Source organism: Apus apus, chromosome 8, assembly GCF_020740795.1.
Source record: "Apus apus isolate bApuApu2 chromosome 8, bApuApu2.pri.cur, whole genome shotgun sequence".
NCBI classification, from domain to species: Eukaryota; Metazoa; Chordata; class Aves; order Apodiformes; family Apodidae; genus Apus; species Apus apus.
This window is the reverse complement of record NC_067289.1, coordinates 18,930,245-18,953,753: the sequence shown is the minus strand read 5'-3', so window position 1 is coordinate 18,953,753 and position 23,509 is coordinate 18,930,245. Positions and strand designations below refer to the sequence as shown.

The following is a 23,509-nucleotide window of genomic DNA, read 5'->3' as shown; positions in this document are numbered from 1 at the left end:
GGGATTTATTGTGTACAGTCTTCCTGAAAAGTTCAGTGTTCTCACTTCCCTTAACTATCAATTATTGCTCTGTGCAACAGGTCAGACTGTGTGCTGCCCTGAGAAGCACCTAAGGAAATTTTTGGAAGCCTGTTTTTAATAATTTCAGAGCAACAATAGTATTTTTAGTATCTTTAAAGATGCAGACTGTCTAAAATAACAGATATTCAAGTACCTGAAAAAAAGTTATATTCTTTGTCTCCAGCAGGCAATAATCTCAGCCCTATTCTAGCTCTGAGCCAGGTAAGATTTACTCCATCCCTCTTCACAGACAATGGAGTGAGAATTTTTTACTATAATTAATCTGAGGAGGTGGGTTCCTGTTAAGAGTTTGCTCATGAGCAAGAAATGAACTCTTGTCACTTACATTTTTGCCTACTTTTCACAGCTGGGGAGCTAGCATTAGGTGACTGTTCTGGAGATAAATTGTGTCCTGGTTTAGGTTTCACTGATCAACCAGTAAAAGCCCTCAGCGAGCACTCCAGAATTGCCACTGTGCATTTGATGCTCAATCCTGATTAAAATATTTGTAACGGTAAGAGAAAATTTTAAGGGTTTTTTGTAGGTTTTTTTTTTTCCAACCTCAACTTATGTCGGTCATCTAAAATTCACATATCAAAAAACTTTCCAAAAAGTACAATGAAACTATTCTTTAAGAAACAGGAAAGTTGGAATTTTTTATTTTATTTTTAATGGTAGCTGTATCCATTGTGACATTTGAAAGTTCAGATGTGACATAAATTGTTTGTGAAGATGAACTGGCCAATGACTCACAAATGGCTCCTGAATTCCCTGTCCCAAGAAACAGCAGGCAAAGGAAAGCTGCAGAGTCTGTCAAGAGTTCATTGGTTTTATGTGCTGCCCAATAACATCACTGGGTACTATGTACTGCTCCAACTTGTTTCTTATTATTTAAAATTGAAGCTTTTTTTTAGTTAATTAGCAGTTATATATTGTGCTTTCTCTTTGCTACAAATCTAATTACAAGAATACTGATACAGGATCTCTAGTTGTGTATTTGTTTTTCTTGGAAAAATATTTCCCCTGGCTGAAATATGGTACAAGGGTGGCAGAGTGTGATAGGCTTTGTCCCCACTTTGCCATCTAACACTGGAATTCTGAGACTATCTTTTGTCAGATGTTACTTTTTCTCTAAGACACAGGCCTCAAATTCAGAGATGAGCTGAAATAACTGCTGGCTGAAAAAGTTACAGATGATGCAGATATCCTCTGGAACTGGATTTTAGAGAGAACATTCAGGTTATACAGAAAGAAACACCAAATTATATATAATTAGGCATGGGTATAGTTTCTGTAAATGTTTTGAAAAATAGAACTCTGGTCTAATGCATTTGGGCTAAATTCATTGCAGCCCTCAGTGCTGTGATTTCAGCAGTGTTTGCAATCGTGAAATACTGACCTTCCTCTATCATTAGCACCAGAAAACCTAGGGAGAGCGATGTAGCTGTCAGAAATCATAGAGATTTCAGCATGTTTTGAGCTCACAGAACAATGCAAAATACATTCAGAGGGTGGTCACAAGAGAATGCAGAGGCCATTCCTTAACAATGCATCCTTGTTCAATATATCACTTAAATATTTGCTCGGTCCAGGGGCTTACAGACTACATTTTCACATAGCCTGATCTCTCCTGATTTCTTCTGCCTTGTTTGTGATGAAATCTGTAGGTTCCATTGTTATATCTGACTGAAAGAAATGAAGCGGCAGAAGAGGGTGCCAGCCAGAAGAGGACTTCCCATGCTCAGGCATTGTGAAGGGCACATCTACATCACAAAATGAATTTGAGAGCAGTCTAACTTCTTTAACTCGATGTTCCTGAACTAATGAGTCTGCCTGTGAAGCTGCTGTTATTACCTCAGAACTGGCATCACTCCCGAGCAGCGATGTTGCTGTCAAGACCTCAGAGCTGTGTGCACTGTCTGGATGTTCTCATGCTGGTCAGCACTAGTGATGGGTTCTCCCCATGGTGAGTCTGTTGCCATAGGAAGCTGCCTGCAGCATTTTTGTGTAAAAGGCTTGGGAAAGTTGAGAGAGATGTCATAGATCAGACTGTACGTTGATGTGTAAATCCTGAATTGTGTGACAGCCCTGAGAGCTCATCAAACTTCCGTTGAATTCCCTATCATAAGGCAGATATTCCTGAGGGGCCTGGGTGACATTAATCAACCACAGGCATTCCCCAGTGTGGTCATGTACTGGGAGCAGCTGCACAGTCCACCAGCATCTTTGCAGCTGCCTCCAACTCTGTGGAAGCCATCAGGGCTTTTCACGCCACGAGCTGGGATTTCTGTGCTGCATTGCTTAGAGGCACAGCACAGATTACCATTCATTTTTCTCCCCTGTGGTTTGGCACAAACAAATAATAGCTGGAACTAAAATCGTTAGCATAGGTTTATTAACTTTGAGGAAAACAAATCATGGAAGGATGAATTGAAATTAACTGGGTTGAACACAGAGCAAATCAATAAGATTATACAAGGGTCACAAAAAGGGAAGACTTTATTCTGTGACCTTTTGTGAGGAAAAGCTTGAGGAAACACATGAGATAGAAAAGAAAAGAGTCTGAGCTCTATCTAAATAGCAATAACCAGATGTTCTTAGCAGGTGCTGTAAGCCCTGAACAGTGGGATTTTGCTACATGAGGTCTTATTTGTCTAAATCCTAAAAAGGCCAGAAAGATACAGGAAGCTATGAGCTCTGCTTCCAAAAGCTTGATGGTATTTCATTTGCTCTGGCTGGAATGTAGACTTTCAGGCTTCTTTTGTACATAGATACTAAATAGAAGAAATTCTATGACTAGGGAGACAAATCTTCTTATTGGGAATTTGTAGAAGGTTCACCATCCAGGGCAGTTTATGCCTGCAGAATTGCATAGTATATTATAATAATGTCTAAGGCTGCAAGATTGCTTGAGCTATTCCTGGAGGCAGCAGCTGCTGCAATACCTACTATATTACTAGAAACTGATTTATAAAATTTTGAATATTAAATTTACAATTACAGTCTGTGTAGTGAATCATACTCATTATCATAAATACATCTGTGCATATATACACCAAAACTGGAGTTTTCTCTATTCCTGGAATATTATTCCATTTATATACCTTTTAATGTAAGCCAAGGAGTTGTTCATTTCTTAAAAGCTAATGGTGAGCTAAGAATAAAGTGAAGATCCAGTGTCATAAATGGGCAAATGCTGGGTTTGAATAAGGTGACTAATTGTACAGTGGTAGCTCCTGGGAAAATACAGTCACCAACAACCTAGACAAAGAAGTAACTCACATGCTAATGAAAACTCCTGACTATGCTTTGGATGTGCTCTGGATCAGTTCTGGAAAAAAGAATAGAAAGAAACTGAAAAACAAACAATCTCTTTCTTGGTCTGAAAAACTTGATAAAATGCAACAAAAATTGGATTCCTTCAGGAAATATACTGGGTGATCTATCCAAGAAAAATAATTCAAGTTATACATACTTACTGTGGTGGACAAATCTGGAAAGCAATAATGTGAAGGACTGAGAAATGGTTGGAGTGGCTGTGCTTGTGCAACCTGCAGCAGGAGGTAATTGCTCACCTCCATACAACTCTGACAGAACACAGGCATTTCTAGGTAGCTCATTACACACACAACTTGAAGGTCAATCAGTGTACAGCAGAAATAACTACTGAGGGGGTTTTTGAATAGACAAAAGAGGGACGATTGGTATGGATCAATATTTATAGGTTGGTGAAAGGAAGGTTAAGTGGTTGAGAATCAATGAACTTGCCAAGTATCTATAAATCTAAGCAGCAAGAAGGAAGAGGAATTATTTAGGATGTCCTGAGGCAGAAGGAGGGGATAAATGAAAATTTAAGCTGGATAGTAAGATAAAAACTCTGATGCAGAAATGAACTGCACAGTGTAAAATTCTCCGAGGGAACTATTTAAACATCATTGCTTGAAGACTTAGAGTCTTGACTAAATGTATTTCAGCAAATAATTTATTTCTATTAGCATCAGGACATGCCCTTCTCACAAACTCCCCTTAATTTTGGTCTGTTTTGTGTGTGTCTTATGAAGTGGCAGCAGGGGCTGGGCTGGCTGTGAGCACTTGGCTGTGGTGCAGCAACATCCACACAAAAGCAGATCAGACCCGACAGGACCTCAGACCAGTCCGACCTCCCCAGATCTGTGCATGTCGATCTACATTGAGTGAGTACTCCCAAAAAACTCTTAACCTTGTAAATCAGAGCTTGTATTAGAATATAATCTACAATTAACTTCTTTTTAAACTAACATCTGTCTTTGCTGTTTGTGAGTTTGCAGATTATGTCTTTCCTTCCAGATTTACTTTTTAACAACTCAGTGACTTTCTCTTCTGGTCCTTCAGAATATTCTTCATGGGAGCACTAAGTGTCTCACTGATTTTGGCTACAGTCAAAGCTCCTTATAATGATTTTCTCATTCTTCTTTTGTCATATTGTGCCAGTGGGACCATTTTCACCAAACAGGCTCAGTTGCTTCCATGGGAAGAAGCAGCCTGCCCATGGGTTAGATGGGTCCATTGAACCCAAACACACTTTCAAGGAAAATTTGCAGACTGAGAAAGTCCAAATCAAACACTTACAATCCATTACAACCTCCCATAGTTTTAATATCCCACCTGTTGTTCAGGCAGGTTCAGACAAAATCAAAACACTCTGGACTCTTTGATAGTGTATGTGAAAGTAGTTGGAACCTCAAGTCACAGATGACCCAGATAAAAAAATACTAAAAGCTACTGCTGCTTCTGGCACTACCAGCTCTGTTGGAAGCCACAGTTAGGTGTGTCACCTAAAGATGAATCAAAGACAGATTTCCCACAGGAACCTTTGCAACCCAGTAAGATACTGGTGTCAGGGAAGTTTTTCCTGATGCTACCACAGTGTGTTCATCTGATGCCAAGACTAAGTTATTCCATTACATTCACATTAGTATTAATTTAGAAACTAAAAATCTATGCAATTATATCCCAAGTTATTTGGGTTGACTAGCATGAAGTAGCACAAAAATATTTCTCTGATGAGTTGGTTTTGTGTTCTAGGACAGATGAAGAGACCATTTTCATTGACAGGACCCTTTTAAGTTTCAAGTGTACTTTACCCTGTAGAAATGTCCTTTGGTGTGGCTTGTTTGGGGCTTTTTTTAACATCAACACGGGAGTACAGCATGTGCCCGGGAGTGAATAATGACTCTAAGATTATTAACATGTTGTTATTAAACTACAGGATAATCACTGAGCTGTCAAGTGTCTGTGTGTGCTTTTCATCGGCCCCACGTGACTCTGACTCCGGCACTGAGCTCCCAGTAGCTTTCTTTGATCCAAGGAGACTATTTTTCATGATCAATTGCTGAATGTGACCCCTTTGGAATTGCAAACAGTGGAAAGAAAACAGACATGGATAAACACTACTGAGTAACTAAAAAAAATATATTTTTGGTACCATTTGAAGTCAACCTAAACTCACTTTTCAGATGGCAATATACTGCTAAGACCAGTAATAGCGAACAAGCTGCAGCATAACAAAAAGTGTGAAGTTCTCCAGCAAAACACCTAATTCTGCTTTGTGGACTGGCTGATGAGTCACATACAAGGCACCTGCATCAGTTTGTGCCAGGGCCTTTAGTACATGCCCCTCTGGAGTTCAGTTGCCTGAGTCCAACAGTTTAGTGGGCTGAGCCCAAGAATGGTGCCTTTGCGGACAAGAACTGCTGTAAGGAAAGGCAGAAGTGAGGGCCTGCCCTTCCCTTCCTTTGGGAGTTGATTTTAAGCAGAAAGTTAACTATTGTTGTCCCCAGTTACTTTCCAGCCATGATCCAGCTGTGTCTGCCCTGAGCTCTAATCTCCAAACTTGGACCTGGACCAGGCCCACTGGCCGGTTGGTCTTCCTGGCTTGGTGCTGCCTTGTCACTGAGGTGATCACTAGGCTATGTTTGACCTTGATAGTTGTCTCCGGCATTGATGCTGATGCTGACTTGCTGATCTACATCCCAGGTCCTTGGTGGGGTCACTGCTGCCACCGGCCTCCTTGTCATGCTCACCTCCCAGCTCACCTTCCACAGTCTGGTGGCCCTTGCTGCTCTCTGACAGTTTGTCTCTTCGCTGGTTTCATGTACCTGAGCAACCAAGTTAACTCTGCTTGTTTCAGGAGTTCAAAATAAAATATGTGAACTTCCATTATAATTGCTTTTTGAGGTCCAGCATGGTTAAGGTTTTAGGTAATGGTATATTTTGCCCAAACAGATGAGTGAAACTGAAGGCAGATAAGAGATACCCTGTGAAGTGGCATGTTCAAACTACAGTTCACCTGCTGATAGGCTTTAATTTCTACCATCCTGCTGCTGTGTCTTTTCAGCTGTGAGAGCCACTGTATAAGATAACAGTAGCTTTTTCCACTGAAAAATTCATTTGTTTTGGTTTTTGGGTTTTGACAGGAAACCAGCATTAAATCACCAAGTTGTGTCATGCTGCTAAACTGCATGACAGCTTGATGCACCAAGGGATGCTCCTCACTTAAAATGTAAACTATTTATGCTGTATATTTTTCTACCTAAGGAGTCCACAGATTTTTTGCTCATAATGGCTTTCCTTTTTTCCAGCTAAATTACAAAGAAGTGTCTGCATCTCCATTCTGGTATCACTGAAGCTATCCAGCTCTTGTACTGTTATCTTACTCTACAAAATATTTTTCTTCTTTATGGTCATTATTTTAAAGCATGAAGGCAATTACATGTTTTTCCAGTGAAAAGAAGATTTGTATATCACAGTAACCAAGCTGCTGCTTCCTCCTGCTCATTCTGGCTTCTAACATAGCTCCTAAAGAGACCAAATGACTGTTTCATCTCCCAGCTGTGCAAGATGCAATTCTGAAGTAGAATATAGAAGATTATGGCCCATTATAGGTACCAGCAGGAAACTACTGCTGCTCAGAGTCTGCAGTTACAGAATCTTAGACTTCTCATTATAGCCCTTGCTGTATTTTCATACCTCCATTTAGCTCCACTGAAGATACCAGGTATCTTAATCTACTTTCCCCCTATAATTTCCCTGTCCTATGTACTCCCTTTATTTGTTGTTGGGTTTTGTGTTTTTTTGACAGCCCTTTGCAGCAAACCATTTGTCAAAGACTTGATAGTTTCTGACTACCAGGTACTGTATATTGTTTCTCTGGGGCACACCCCTTACAGAAAGGTGCTCTTAGCTCTGGTTAGGGAAGACTTTTCCTCTGATCTTGGCACTCAATGCCAAAATTATCCTTACAGTCTAGGGAGAAATACTTCTCACATTTTGAGATTTCCAAACCTCTTCTGGGTTGCAGGACCCAAAACGCTGTTTGGATGCTGCGAATTATTTGAATTCATTCATTTTGATGAAAAACTGTACCTTGGACTTTTTAGATGTCCTTTGTGATCACTCCTAACACAAGGTAGACTTTTTCAGTTTTAGAGAAGCAAAACACTAAATTTGCATTGTGAGATTAAGAACCAAGTCAGAGAAGTAGAAGATAAAGAATAATGGAACACTGCATACAAGGACCTGACAATAATCTATTTCCTTAGCTGTCACATTTCTCAGAGGTGCATTCAGGCAGTGGGGGCCAACAAGGGAGTTGAACCACATCTGCTTGAAGTCTTATTTCTCAGGACCAACCTTCTCCTGGCCTATTAACCTTCTGTTCAGACTCTTGACTGTATGTGTGCTATCTAGCATTAACCTTGTAGCATTTTTCAAAGTGCTACATAATTTCCTTCCAACTTCTCAACTTAAGGAAACATTGTATTGGAGCTTTGATTAACTCTCACTGTCACTGAAGGTACAGTTTAGAATTTGACCAGAGTGAACTGTGCTTGGAAAGATTTTGTTGATGCTTTTTTACAGACAGTATGTTGACATTTTGTACAGATGGAAAAATCTGTATTTCTTTCTCCCACTTAGCGTTCTCCTACATGTGTACACACAGTCCTTCATGCATATGTTTTCCAGTTTGATAAGGAGCAGATCATCACAGTTACAAGAGGGGAGTTTTAAACATCACTGTTTTAATTGTGTATGTTTACTCCTCACTCACAATCAGCAGCTACATCTGTAATTAGATTTGACAGCAAACAATTCCATTTGCATAATATGAGAACTTAATTTGTGGTAATAATTATTATCCTTTTTTAGGGCAGAATTTGCAAAGGAATTTACATACCTAACCTACTTTTATGGTTTTTAAAACCATCTTAGGCACTACTGTATGAATTAGCTGCCAATACCTTCAAAACCAGAATTTGGTATCAGTGTCAGAATATGCTACAAAAGTGAGATGAATGAAATACATCATTTTTATTTCAGTTTGTCTTTGCATTTCATTTGGGACACAATATTAGAGGTTGGATTTTTGGGTTTGTTTTTGGTTTTGTTTTGGTTTGGTTTTTTTGGTTTTTTTGGTTTGTTTTGTGTTTCGTTTTTTTTAAGAGAGAAGTTCTGGGTATTGCTCAGTTTTTAGCATGGGTTCCTGAATTCTGCTCTAAGTCCATGATTGTTACCTGCCCAACTTTCTTTCACAGAAATACTGCTTTTTCACATTTCAAGCTACCTTCTTTTTTCTTGTTTCTGCTTCAGATTTTCATTTGTTTCAAAGCTTCTGTTCCCTGTCATTATGTATTTGAGCATAACGGCCTCATCAGACAAGCATGTAAAGAAAAATCAGCAGATGTATATTACTTACATTTCAACAGCTTCAGCCAAACTCTGTCTGGACTTTGACACTTGATTGCACTGGTGTATTGAAATTAATGCTTTCCTAATTGTAGACAGAAGGGCAAGCACAGAAATGTTAATGGCTGATTTCTGACTTTCATGCTTGACCTGAAACCTGCTGAAGTCCATGGGAACCCTCAAAATCTTTGTTCAAAATCCATCAGAGGCACTGAAATCCCCATTATGAGCAGTGGCAGTTAATTGCTCTTTAGCCAGTATTTATTATGCATGCTGCACAAATGGAATATTAGAACTGGCTATGAGATACAAAAAAAGAAATAAGTTGTTTTACTAGGAATAAAAGAACTCCAGCTGGTTTAGATCTTCAAAATACTTTAGAGACTTCTTTGAGCACCTTTGGAAAGTTCATATGTGTGCCACGACAATTCAGAAAGATGAGAATTGCTGGAGAAAGAACTTCACAATGAAAACATGAATACTGTTCTACTGTGTATGTGAGACTTAATAACTGAGAGTAGTTGCATGCTTAAAGTTAAACATCTCTTTATAATGCTTGCAGATTTGACATAAAATATTTTTACTATATTTTGCTATATGATGGCAATATAATTTTGGATTATAAGTAATGCTCTACTCAGATAACTGGAAAGTTGTGATTGCTGATTGTGTTGCAATGACTTACTCCAAAACTCAGAAACCAGGATGACTCTGGTACTATAAAGCTGTAGATACTATCAGTATATGAATGTTAGAAGCTGGAAAATTCATTTAAAAACCACAAGAACCTGTCTCCTCAGCATACCTTCTGCTGAGACCCTCCTGTATCTTAGGCATTTGCTCTGTAGGCAGGATTTATAGAGATGTTGCAAGATGTGCAGGTGGGTGTATCCATATCATCTGTGTCATGATTACCACTAAGATGCCTGACTGGTGTTCCAGTCAAATAAACAAACCTTCATTCGCAACACCCTGTTTTTTCATATGTAGGTAAAAAAAAGTCAGTGTCAACGTTTCCTTCAGTAACATTTTCAGTCTCACCTGAAACTTTCAAATACTCGTCAGTAACCTGCAGGCAGAAATGCTGCCCTAGGTGCACGAGCAGTAACCCTCACAGCCACAAAAAGGCTCAGCAGTGCCACTGCCTGCAGTTGGACAGAAATTGCCTGAAGTCAGAGAGGGTTCTCAGCTGACATTTCTTAACTATTATTTCTGTTGCATTCCAACAGGGTCTAATTGTTAATTCAGAGCCCAGGCAATTTCCACAGTCTGTCGTTATATATTTATTACATATAACTGACTATTCATTTTCTACACTTTTCCAGAAATCTGAGAAATGCAAAGATCTACGACAGCATCAGCAGGTGCTCAGCGAATCTCCAGGTGAGTTTACATGTCACTGAAAGCTTATTCTCTCTCACAGATCATGGCAAAGTTGGACTTAATGAACTTCTTAAAAAGGAAAATATTTGAATGGCTGTGACTTGGGTTGTTCCATCAAGCTGAAATTGGTGTTGTTTTCCTATCTCCTCCATCATATCTGGTGATTGTGCCTGTAGAGATACTCTTTTTCTCAAAGTGGATCTAGCACCTGGCTAGCAAGTACTTTGTGCTGACTTTCCCTACATCACACTTGAGATAAACTAATATCTTGGATATCCACCATGTAATCTTTGAACATGCTGCATAAAGTAGCAGAAAGTCTGGGCAGCAGGACTGGGTTTGGCAGAATTTTCCAAATCTCTGACAACACAGCTGGGAGTATAGCTCTTCATGTTCGTTCTCATTAGTACAATCAGCTTCATCTTTCTTTGCCCAAAGGACACATTCAGTTGAGCATTTCCCTCCCATCTGCAATAGGCTAAAATTTATCTCAAATCTTTTCAAACTTTGCAGAATATGATACTTTGACAAGCACAACCTTGGAGGATCTAATCTTTTTGTCAGAGATAAAATGTGGCTCTTGACACAAAATCCATGTGATTTTCTTGTAAGCTTTACCACTGACATTGGATAGTTGGGAACGTTTGAAAAGCAGCTTGACCTTGTTGCATTCAAACTGTGCTTGCTGGAGTTTGATGCTTAGTATTTCATATACCCACTTTGAAATTCCATCATGCCTAACAGTTTTGGGTTGTTCAGGGGTCCTGTAACTGTTTGACCCTGGGTTCAAAGCTAGCAGGGGGGGACATTCATCAGCTTTGTACTGTGGGAGTTAGAGGCTGCAGGATGGATTTGGGGAGCTGCCTTTTACCATGCATTGACCTAAACTGTCACAAAATTTGCAACAAACTCATTCAGGCATGCCTGGTTTCAGAGTACCTGGAATGCTTCTCTTTGAGCAAGGCAATGTGTTCTATCACTTGCTCCTGCAGAAATCAGGACACTTCCTGCCCACTCACAGTTCCTAGGTCAGTATAACAGAGGATTAATGACATTGTAGCATACGGAACATTCTCCTCCTCAGGCCTGGGCTCTCCTTAGCTCTATTTATACCCCTGGATTTATTCCATACTGTTCTGTTTAGCACTATCTATGCCTAAAGTGCCGTGGCTGATATAGCCATTTATCAAAAATATTCCCTATTGGGTAACTGAAGTAAAACAAGCAAAAACTGGGGAAAAAAAAAATAAAAATCTACCACTGAAAACATGCAAAGATACTTTTTAAACCACAGTGGATAGCCAGGCAGTGTCCATGAGAGAAAAGGATGGCAAAGGCTTGTGTGTGCCCTGAGTGAGGTGGAACCATGCACAATATGCCATAGACTTGCTTTGCTTCTGAGTTCATTACGATAACCTGAAAAAACAAAAGAAAATGACACTTTTATGCTCACATATCCTGCTCTGGCAAACCTGTTTTTGAAGATGGAGTTATTTGGAGCATTTTAGTTTGATTTAGATAACTTCAGAATCCGTTGGGCCCAGTTAAACAAAAGAACCCTTTAAATACAAAGTTAACGCTCGTGTTCAGGGACAACTAGTGTACATTCTCTGTGTTAATATGATATAAACTTCTGAATTCCCTGAAATACAATTGATTTCTACTCATAGAATGGAATGTCTGTAAAAAGAATCCATAATCATGGGTGGTTCAGCTCTCACCATGATTTTTTGCTGGTATGTTAACTCCAGAAGCCATAACACATCTAAAGTATTTATTCATAACGTCGTCTTGTACACGTTGTGTATCTGCATATTAGACTGGAGAAATGCTTACACCAGCAGAGTTTGTGCTTCCAACAACCTTTTTTATTGCTAGCTCTTCAGATTTACTAAGCAACACAAATTAACTCTTCCTCAGAATACCATTCCATCAAATAAAACTGCCATTATTTGTAATTGTGCAACTCAGTTCAGGATGTTGCACTCGCAGGGTGACTCATCCAGGAAAGGTTCCATTTCTGCACTGGATCTTTGCAGGTGCATTAACCTTTCCATTTCAGTCTATCTCTAGTAAGTCTTAATGTCTAGAAATTTCCATCTAGTGTTTATGGGTGTGTTTTTTTTCCACCATGGTAACCAGAAATCCAAGCCCACACCTGGTCTTACAGAGATCAGGAAGACTTTAAATTAAAATCCAGACAGCTTTTTGGTATAGTTAGTGTTATGCCTTCTTTATCTTTCATTATATTAAAACAAGGAGGCATGAAATGAAAATAAAATTCAAATTTGCCCTTCTAGTGTCTTCCCCAAGTCTGCTACACCAGTGATATCCCTGCTGGCTTTGAACTGAGCTTCTGAGACCAGTGTCTGATACGATCCTTGCCCTCTCAGCTGCTTCCTAGAGGAGTTTGTGCCACTGATCTGCTGACAGCCAGGTCGCAGTTTTTTCTTCAGCATTGTACTGAGGGCAGAAGTAACATTGTGCTGTTGGCAGCGGGTTTTCTTTTCCTCCCCCTCCACTTTTAAAGTTAATTATTAAACTCAATGCCAGAGACAAATGATTCTTGAAGACTGAAAAACTGGGATCTTTCTAACGGACCTGGATTAATTCCAGCCGGTTTTAAGCACCTTTCTCCTTTAGCTAGAAGAGGTGATTTGCATGAAGAGCCTCCTGACTTCGGTGTCTTTCTGGCATGTGAGGTTCGTGCTGGCAGGCTGAACCCTTAGGCCTGTTTTAGCGGCTCAGCTCTAACGCCGGTGCACGATCCCTCCGGAGGTAACTGCCCCGTCCCCTGTTTCAGGACAGCTGCTCTGACGGCGCGGGCCGGGCGCCTGCGGGTTCCGCTGGGACGGACCATCCGACGGGCCGGCCCGAGGGACCAGCCAGCCCAGGGCGGCGGGAATGTCGCGGCCGTTCCCTGGTGACAGGAGCCCCGCAGCCCCGGGCGAGATGCGGGACCCCCAGGAGGACGCACCTCCCGGGGGACCGGCCCCGCCCCGCCCCGCCCCGCCCGCCCGAGCGCCCGGCGGGGCCGCAGCGCCCTCTACCGGCACGGCCGCCGCTCCCCCCGCGCTGCCGAGCCGGCCGGGGCTGGCGTGGCCGGCGGGCGCCTCCGTGGTGTTTGCCCCTTTGTTTGCGCTTGTTCTCGCAGTGACCCCTGAACACGCAGCGGCGCCGCGGGGCCGGGCCGGGCCGGGCCGGGCCGGGCCCTGGGCCGCTCGGCGCTGGCGCCGCCGCCGCTCGGCGCGGTCCTCCTGCCCCCCGGGGGCGCTGCTCGCACCGCCCGCCCTCGGCCCCGCCGCCTCCCCCCGCGCATGCGCGTGGCCCCGCGGCGCAGCGCCCGCCCGGCAGGTTCCGGCGCCGGTTCCTGTTCCGGGCGGGGCGGCGGGATGGACCGGGAGCTGCTGCGGCAGGCGCTGAGCTACCACGGCCCCGCGCTGCTCTCCCTGCTCCGCGCCGAGCAGCACGACAACCCCGACTTCCGCGGACTGCTGCCGCCGCCGGGGGCTGCCCTCGAGCCGCCCCGCGGGGCCCCGCACCCGCCGGCCGCCTGGTGAGGGGTGCGGGGCGGTGCGGGGTTTGCGGGGCGGTGCGGGGTTTGCGGGGTGTGCGGGGCGCGCGGGGCGCTTCTCACCGGCTTCTCCTTCCCCCAGGAAAGAGACGTCGGGCATTGACACCGAGATAAAGCGCTTCATTGCCAGGAAGGCTGACCTGCTCTTTGCCCACGCCTGGAGGCCCAACGGGCCGTTCTGCGACGCCATCGAGGAGCATGAGGGTGAGCGGGGGAACCGCCGCAGCTCCCGGAGCGGCCTCCGGGCGTAAGGGCCCTGCGCTGGGGTTAGCGGTGGTTTTAAAAATCGGGTGGAAAAATTTTGCCGTTGCCTTTTATAGGCACTGTACACGCTTCCTGCTAGCGCAGGTGACTCGGGTTGTTGCACGTGTTTTGCCACGGTGAAGGATTTTGTGTTGTCAGGCTGTAGGTTGGCGGGTTTGTGACTGAGCGTCTCCTGTGTTGCAGAGTATTACGCTGTCATGCCTCCCCTGGAACGGTTCCTGGATGTTCCCAGGGAAGACAGGAGAGAACTGTTTTTTCGGGACATCGAGCGCGGCGATATCGTGTTTGGGAGGATTACTTCTATCCGTGAATTTGGCTTCTTCATGGTGCTCATTTGCCTGGGAAGTGGCATCATACGGGAGATATCAGATTTGGAAATCAGTGTGAGATACAGCTTTGATCAGTAGTTTGTACTGGATGAGTGGTGACTGTGTGATGTGTTGGTTGTCCCCTGCGTCTCTGGATGCAGCGGGAGGAGGTGAAGCTGAACTCGGGGATGGTGGGTGGTATCTGAATTTGTGGACAGCTCGTGGTGCTTTGTTGAGCCAGCAAATGCTTCTTTTTATGACCCATACTCAATATTTAATACTTTTGAGTTGAATATTTCATCGTTTACGGTTGTGTAAGTTTTTGTTTTAACTAAGCTCTTATTTTAATATCACAGCTCTGATGTGATGAACTAGTATGTTAAACTAATTAACTTCTGGTTTGATCTTGGGAAGAAAAAAGCCCAGCTTTTAGTTTTGTTTATGATAGTTCTGCTTTCTTCTGTTGCAGGCTCTTTGTCCCTTGAGAGATGTTCCTCCTCAAAGCAACCATGGAGATCCTTTATCTTATTATCAAAATGGGGACCTTATTCGAGGCAAGTAGCTGCACAAGTTGTTGGGAATCTGTTTTGAGATGTTTCTGTAACTTAATCCAAACTTTTATTGTTTCTGTAGCTGCAATCAAGGATGTTGATCGTTACCATGAGAAGCTCACGGTGTCACTTTACAGCTCAGCTCTTCCACCCAATTTTTCCAGTACAAAACTGGGTGTAGTTACTTCTGATGACCTCCCGTTACATTATAGGTAAGAACATGCTCTTCAACTGTACTTGCTTGGTGTAGTTAGTGAGTCTGAAGAGCATCCTTGACAGACTGTTATTTATACTTGTCAATAGTGTTTCTGATTAATTGGATGACTGCACACTTTCTGTGGTTTATCTCTTTAACATACCTGTTTCTGAGTATGTCAGGTGTGCTTGGTCTTCAGCATCTTTGCCAAAATGTAAGGAGAGCAAAAAGCAGAGTGAGGTGTGTGTCACTGTGGGACTGCTTTAATAAAAATAAAAAACCTATCCAAACAAAGAAAAAACCCACACAGCAACAAAAAATACACCCGACAAAAACCTTGAGAGACTGGAAAATGAAATTCTTAAAATTTTTAATTGCTATTAGAAGACAGAAGGACACAACAGCTCTCTGCAATGTTTGTAATGTTTTTGTATGTCCTGGAGGTGCCTGAATGGGTGCCAGAATAGGTCTCATTTAGGCTCAAGGATGCAGAGGTTGCCAAGTAGAAGAAAATGTGCCTGTAAAAGAGAACAGCTTGTGAGCAGTAATATATATATCAATACAGGCGTTTTAATGTTAAATGTAAGCACCATAAGATTGAGTCTAGTGTCTGTGAGGTTGTGTTTGTGTACTTTGCTGGTGTTTTTAAGGCGAAGCATGGAAGTTGCTAACACAGGAGAGACATTTGAAGAGGTTTTGCATCGTTCCCCGGGCTTCGCTAATCCGTCATTAGTTGAATATCTAGCAGAAAAACTAGGACTAAGTGAATCAAATCCACCCTCTTTGCTGAGAAGCCTTCAAATGTAAGTGATTTTTACATTGTCCCTATCCTATAGCTTCATGGAGATTATTCTAATCCATTGAAATAGACTTGTGAGTGGAAGTCCTAGACCACTTGTACTTAAAGCTTTTTCATTTTGATTTGCGTGACTGCGGCTTACGTGTCCTTAAGGATTTGAAAGGAGACTTCTCTAGAGGAAGAAATTTACATTTGAAATTCTGTTCCTCTGAATAAGCAAGACACCTTCTCACACACAAGGTTTCATACCAGATACTTCAGGAATTTATTGCATAGAAGTTGTCTACATCTTTGGACTGAAATGCAGGATGTTTAAGTTTCAATATTTTCTGTTTGATGTTTTTTCAGAACGCTTATTTTTATAATAGATCTGATCTCTTCGGTAAAATAGTCTCAGACATATGCAATGATTGATGTTGTGAGCCCTGTACGTATATTAGGCCCTAAAGCAGGTGTGAATATGGTGTATTTTTGTTACATGTACCGTAGCTGTACTAGTTCAGTTCAGCACTTTTAGAATGGGTTGGGAAAAACTGGTTTCAGAAACGTGAAAGAACATTCATGACTGAGGAGGAGCAGTAAGGCATTGTATAAATAAGATTCCAGCTTATTTCAAGTCCACTACATATTTTGTAGAGTCAGAAGGTCAGCTTGATAGTTTTGTTTTGTTTTTTTTTCCTCACAGTAAAAACTTCAGTGAAGAAGATTATGCCCCTGCATTGAGGAAAAAGCAATCTGCATCCTGGGCCTTGAAATGGTACGCGATACCTTTTCTTGTCAGAGCTTATTGTTAGGTTGGATTAGGTTCCAGGTTGTATTTCTTAAAAGGAAATACATAGTGAACCAGTTTTTCCACCACATGAGCTGTGATCTAACTAGGAGCAGCCCTAACTGCCAAGTGGGTACAGGATAGATCAAGTTTCGCCATTCAGTTCCAAAACACACGTCAGGTTAAAGGGAGAACTTAGAATATTTATAACACGCTGGTGAGATGACAGCAAGATTTGTGACAAGACCGTATACAAAGTTTTCCATTTTAGAATTGGGGGTTGAAAGTCCTGATGCTGCTTGTCATGCTATTTTAGCCTCAAACTGTAGATTTAACACATGCACTGCCTATTTTTGAAAAGTTGTGTTTCCCTGGCTGCATTTGAAACAGCAGCTCTGGAGAGGTGCTGTTGCATTCACACTGTGCAGTGTCTTTGGGCAGGCTACAGGGTGGAGGAGGCAAAAGAGAGACTGTTCTCCTAACAAGTTTGTGGGTTTTTTTGTAGCAAAGCTCTTGAATCTACTAGCTAAAAAAAAATCTGAGTGAAGCCTCAGAATTTCTGGTTTCTATGCTAACAAAACAGTGCTTTTTCTTAAAGCAGTAGTGTTTTACAACTTTGATTAACTGCAGAAAATGTTGCTTATAATGATAAATATATATTTTCATTTTTTTTAAGGAGCCTGAAATGAAAAGTTCTGAAATGCTACTCATATCAGTTCTCTTCCAATAAGTTAATCTCTTAGCAAATATAGAAGAAAGGATCAGGTATTTTGAAATGTAAAACCTCAAAATATTTGAGTTTGAGATGAACTAGTTTCAGTGTGTGCTGTCTACCTATCTCCCCTTGTGTCATTGGTCTAATGGTGATTTTTAGCTTTGGATTTAATGAAGCCAGTTCCAGGTTAATAGCGGTTGGTCACGTATAGATTTTTGTGCAGAAAAGTGTCTTAAGTATTCATTCCATAAGTGAAAAACAGTGTAATGTAGTAGCACTGTCTGCAGAAATGGTCTCCAGTGACTTAAGATTTTGGATTAAAGACAGTATATTGTTGTGGAATAATGTCAATATCACGTTTGTTTGAAATGCCATGATAACCAGGTCAAGTTTTATTACCTGTCTCTTGTTTGGAACCATAATTTGTGAGCAACTGACAGTATAAAATCTGCATAGAGTAACTGTGCCTAATATTTTCTAAATATTTTTCATCAGTGTGAAGGCTGGGGTTGATTATTTTAAGGTTGGGCGCCATGTGGAAGCCATGAATGAGTACAACAAGGCTTTGGAAATTGATCCACAAAACGTTGAAGCTTTGGTAGCACGTGGAGCTCTGTGAGTCATCTTGTTTCATTGGTTTTTTTCTACTTCATGAAAGAGAAACATCATTAAAATCCATGCTACTTTTCTGTTGTCCTAGATATGCAACAAAAGGAAGTCTGAACAAAGCTATAGGTGATTTTGAAATTGCTTTAGAAAACTGTCCTACCCATAGAAATGCAAGAAAATACCTCTGTCAGACACTTGTGGAAAGAGGCGGACAGTAAGTGTTGGGGTTGTGTTTCTCTTTGGTTGTTCACAGGTTTTCTCACAGTATTTTTTAATACCATTCTAGTTAGGACACAGATGGCATCTTTCCTTCCTGATTGTGTGTTAAACAACAAAAAGTTTTTGTTGGAAGTATACCTACTTGTGCAGTTGGTTGACACTTTCTTCTCTGTCTCAGTTGAAATCCTGGCTAAATACTTGAGGTTTAATCCTTGATATCCTTTCACTGGTAGGGTACCAGGCTTGCATAAAGTCTTGTGAAATGTTTGAATATATTCCAATAGGTTGTTGGATTTTTTAAAGAAAGTATTTGTAAGAAAATGATGTTCTGAAATACTGGTCTACCCCTGTAACACAAAATTTTATTTTTTTAATATTCAGGTAGTAGATTTCTTTTAAGCCCTATGTTAAGTAGAGAAAGACAGTATTTTTGAAAGTGGAATTGAAATTTCAAAGAATAGCAGTTCCGATGATGATTAGAAGATAATAATGTCAGAAATGCCATTTTATTTCTTTACTGAGGTGGGCTAAGGTGGTTGGGTCTTGGAGGGATGCAGTGGTAGTGTCATAGTGCAAATAACAAGGTAATCCCAAAAATAAGAAAAAATGTCAAAATCTGTTGTTTAATTGTATATAAATTATCACTTGAATTTAGGTTGGAAGAGGAAGACAAACTAGTAAATGCTGAGAATTACTATAAAAAAGCCTTAAGTTTGGATGAGACATTTCAGGAAGCACAAGAGGCCTTAACAAAGCTCCGTAAGCACATGCAGGTGATTCTTTACTTTCTCTTCATATAATATGCTCAGTGACAATACGTGAACATAAAAGGTCATACTAAATCTTTTGAACAGGGAGAGTTCAAGTTGGTTTGTCTTATTCTCTGCTTCCCTTCTCCACAGTAAATCTTTTATAGTGAGCATTATGGCTGTACCTACCAGAAGAAAGGTACCTCTTGGTGACTCCACTGTTTTGAAGAGGGTAGTAAAGAAATGACAAATAGTGGAGACAGGGAAAGAGCAAATAACTGTCAACCCTGTCAGCTAAAACAAGAATAAGAGTAGTCCACCACACAAGCATGATTACTGATGTTAAAACATTCTGTGAATACAAACATGCAAAACGTGAGACACTTACACAAGCCAAACAAACATTCCATACCATTGGATCAGCCAGATCCTTGTCATTTGGAGTAGTTATGAAAAGATAACCAGTCAAAACTAACTCACAGGAGTGTCACAAGAGGGGAAATTAAGAGGTGCTTTAAAGGGAAGTGGCAGGAGGTGGAAGGGTGGGTGGACAGGCAGTTTTTAGCTTTCTCCTCTGCTGTCTGTTTTTCCCCCCTCTTCTCTTGCATGCAGCATGTTTCCCAGGTGAGCCCTGGTGGGGCTCTCTGTTAATCTGAATTGTTGTCTTTTTTTCTTTTGTTTACCTCCTTTACTTGTGTTGTCTTCCAGAGAGGATCAAAGAGTAAAACAGCACTGAGGAGCAGGCTTGTTTTGTTCTATGCTTCTGCATGTAAGGAGTTACATAGACTGGGTAGATGGCCCTGGGCAGTTCTTCAGTTGGTGGAGCCATAATGCTGACAGGCTGTGTTGAAAAAAGGGGGAAGAGGAGATATGACAATCTTCTTAATAAAACTGAACTACATCATAGCTAAACCATTGTTGGCTGCGTTAAAAAAAGGTGTCAGTCTCAGCTAAAATTGTGAAGAATGTTGTCAGCAAGAAGGAGACCAATTTTACTCTCCTTTTGCATTTTCCTGGTATAATAGGTCATTGCTGCAGCAGATGAAACCCAGGGTACCAGCTACTGTTGGAAGATTTGAAAGGTGTTAGCTGCTACTGAGGGTTTCCTTTGTTGTGTCTGTTGCTAAGTTTTGAAAACAATAGACTCTTTAACTCACTCTCAGTATGAATTAGACCTACTCTTTATAGCTATAGAAGGCAGAACTATGATCTCTAATAGACTTAATTAGTTTAAGGATTATTCATTTGATGAGATATTCTGTATTTACCTTTGTTTTCATACCTAAGTCTGATACTATCACTGTTGTGCTAGAATGGCTGAAACAGCCCTGAAGTCTTTTTTCCTGTAATACTGATTATGTGTTTTTCTCCAATGCATTTTCTTCTGAATTGGACCGTTGTTGCTGTATCTGACACCTGGTGCTGCTCATCACCAACAAACCCTTGGAACATGATTTCTTACGTAAACTATGCCTCAAACTGGTCTGTGAAATTGTTACAAAACGGTTTGTATTGAAACATGGCCAACTTGGATACATTTTTAAATGGGTTCTGCCATGTTTTACTTGTGAACTACAATAATGATACTTTCCCTCTAACCTTTCTCTTTTTTTCCCCCCCCTTCTTCTTTTCTCTGTGTTGGTAATACTGTGTTTTTCTTGCATATTCTGTCTATCCCTTTTGGGCTCCATGCTTCCTGGTGTGCTGGATCACGGGTACCACTGCAATGGCTGGTTGAATATATTCTTTTAATGGAATAAAAACTGCAATATGGTCCTTAATGTAAACCTGATTATCACAATGGCTAATGCCAAACTCCTGAACAATATTAATTCTTGATCTGGGAATCCTGGTAAAACATCCCTGGTGTAATTATATATTTGAATGGGGTTTGGGACATGGGGAAAAATACCCGTGTTAACACTTCTAATGTAATTTTTTTTTTATGATGCTTGGGTTCAAAAAAGAAATCTTTGGAAATGAGGGAGAAACAAGCTGCCAAAGAAGCAAGACAGAAAGAAAAGAAAGTAGAAACAAGTGCAGAAAAATTGCGTAAGCTCTTAAAAGAAGAAAAAAGGTAACTTTGTTATATTCAGAATACTAATTGTGTGGTAAAAAGTACAGATAAGACTATGGGCAGTCCATTTCCAAACAGGTTGTCCAACAGTAAGCTAGGTAAGCTGCTTTTCCTCCAGAATTTTTTTGTGTATAGAGTCCTTTAGTGCATAAAACCTTTAATGGAGATATATGTGGAAGAGAAGTTGTTTGAACTGTACTTCACAACATGAAGTATTTGCAACACGTAATGCCATATTAATCTGGGAAAGATGCCTTTTATAGCAAACTGTTCAGGGCATTTAATCTTATTTCTTTGATAAAGAAAAGACATTTGGAATTGTCTTGCCAGATGAGGCTCAGTTTCCATTCATGCCTTACAATCCAATTTCACCCAAACTGGGGAATACAGGTTTGCTTTCTACGTGGAATTTTTTCCTGATACTGAAGATTATCTCACAGATTAATTACATTTTGTAGGTTGAAGAAGAAAAGGAAAGTTTCAACTTCCTCCTCTTCATCATCATCATCATCATCATCAAGTGATTCTTCATCAGATGTCTCAAATTCTTCTTCCTCCTCCTCTTCCTCAGCTCACAAGAAATGTAAGAAAAAGCATCGGAAGAGATCTGCGTCTGCTCACAGCTCCAAGAAATACTCATCTAGAGCTTCTTCTCATTATAAAGATCAGATAAAGAAAGAGGAGTGGTATTCGCCTCCGGCTGATACCTCTGCTTCCTTTCTTAACCAAAATTTTGAAGTGGAAAAACTGCTGGAAAGGCAGGACAGCTTAGTGTGTCCCAAAAAAGAGGTAAAAGAGAAAGACAGACACTATTCTTTTTCAAGGACTTCAGGTGATGATGAAGACACTTTTGGAGGTAGGTCTGAAGATTCAAGAGATTCTTACAGTAGCTCTAGAACTCTGCCAAGTAGTAGCAAAACTGAAAAATATGGTAAGACAGATAGATTTTTCTCCAGTCAGAGAGGATCTTTGGGTTCTTATCATAAATCAGATTATAAACCCAGGACACGTTATTTTAGGACATCAGAAAGGGATGAAGAGTGGAGAAAAGAGCCATTTAAAAAACATGGTTTAGGTCAAGACAGGTATTCTGTGTCTCCAGCAGGGTCTGACTATTCTGGCAAGTCAGTGGGAAAGCACAGATCATATTCTAGTACCTGCATACGTGAAGGTGAGAAAAGTGATGATTGTGGTAGGCACGTGTTAAATCAGCACAAAAATGAAAGTGAGTATAAGAGTAGGAAAAGAAGTTATGAGGAGACACCTAAAACAAAGGAACCAGATGAAGAAGTGTCTTGTAATGACACAGCAGAACCAGAAAGTGGCATTAAAAGAAACTTGCCCCAAAACTTAGTTAACATATTCAATCAAATAGCTGAGTTTGAGAGGGAAAAAGGTAGTAAGCAAAAGAAACAGTGAAGTACCTAAAAAATAGTATTTTGGTGAGTGTAGTTAAATCAACTTTCATCCAAGTATCTGTTGAGGAGCCGCATGTGAGGGGTCAGAGGAAAGGCAGAATTTGTTCTGTCTTACAGAATGTCTCAGAATACTTTAAGATTGTATCGTGGAAAGAGATGCAAGGATACCTTACATAAAATACCAGTTATTTAAAATCTAAGTCTCCTGTGCTCTTAATCTGGGATGTTCCTGTACAATATTCTCTGGTTGACAGGTTGAAATCCTCTGATACCCCTGGGCTGTAGTTAGCTGTAACTCACACAAAATAGGCACTGTAACAACAGGCGTGTTTTGGTTTTGTTTTCTTGACCCCTGGGGTACTACTGACTCTTGATATTTTTGTGTCAAACTTAGCTTCCAGCTACAGAAAGGTGATCAGTGAATGAAAGTCATGTGCTATCGATGTATACAGCTGATCTGATCATTAAATTTTCTGAGTTTTTTGTAATTCTTCGTCTTGCCTTGATATTTTGGCTGATGTTGCTGGGATGTTTCATACTGGTGCACTGGTGCTGTGTGCTGCATGGGTGGTTGGAACCCTCCAGTGTCTGTGAAGGCAAGTGTATTCCATTCTTTAAATGCATCCAACATATTCTCTAAGTAATGTAAAAAAAAACCAAAAACACAACTGAAGAGTTTTAACACAGTGTTTATTTTGTAGGTAAGCTCAACTGCAAGCCTTTGGGTTTTTTTGCTTTTAGCTATTTGCTTTACAACTAGCTTGAAGCAAGCAGTTGCATTGCTGTGGAAAAAGTTGTGCTCTGTTTACAGTGAGATCTCCAAAGATGGCTGGCAGAAGATGCTAAGGTGCTACTATCTGGCAGACTAGAGAATGCCAGTTGTACTTCAGCTGCAAGTTTTCCAAACAATTCCATAGATAGAGGCCAGTTGTAAAAGAGGTCCTTTGTAGTTTTGAATAGAAAAAGTAGAGTTTCACTGACTGTCATCAAACACTGTCATTGTTCAATTAAGATACGATCTGAGGTGACCGTATGATAAATAGTCGAGGCTGATCTTGAAATGAAGCATATGCTTTCTTTCCTGAGTTGTTGCA

General features: G+C 40.9%; 1 protein-coding gene across 2 annotated transcripts; it reads left to right on the top strand.

Annotated features, from left to right (window-relative positions):
• The first annotated feature begins 13,533 nt into the window (after window positions 1-13,533).
• On the top strand, window positions 13,534-22,903 carry TTC14 (tetratricopeptide repeat domain 14). Of its 2 annotated transcripts, XM_051626653.1 has the most exons (12): window positions 13,534-13,723; window positions 13,824-13,945; window positions 14,189-14,388; window positions 14,783-14,867; window positions 14,947-15,076; window positions 15,711-15,863; window positions 16,545-16,616; window positions 17,839-17,958; window positions 18,044-18,166; window positions 18,827-18,944; window positions 20,888-20,997; window positions 21,456-22,903. In XM_051626653.1, exons 1-12 carry the CDS (start codon window positions 13,560-13,562, stop codon window positions 22,414-22,416), a joined length of 2,358 nt encoding a protein of 785 aa, XP_051482613.1. In that variant the 5' UTR covers window positions 13,534-13,559; the 3' UTR covers window positions 22,417-22,903. The 2 variants fall into 2 exon arrangements, 1 of the variants encoding a protein (XP_051482613.1); XR_007890223.1 differs by lacking the exon at window positions 21,456-22,903 and having other exon boundaries at window positions 18,827-20,425; window positions 20,888-20,973.
• The last annotated feature ends 606 nt before the right edge of the window (window positions 22,904-23,509 follow it).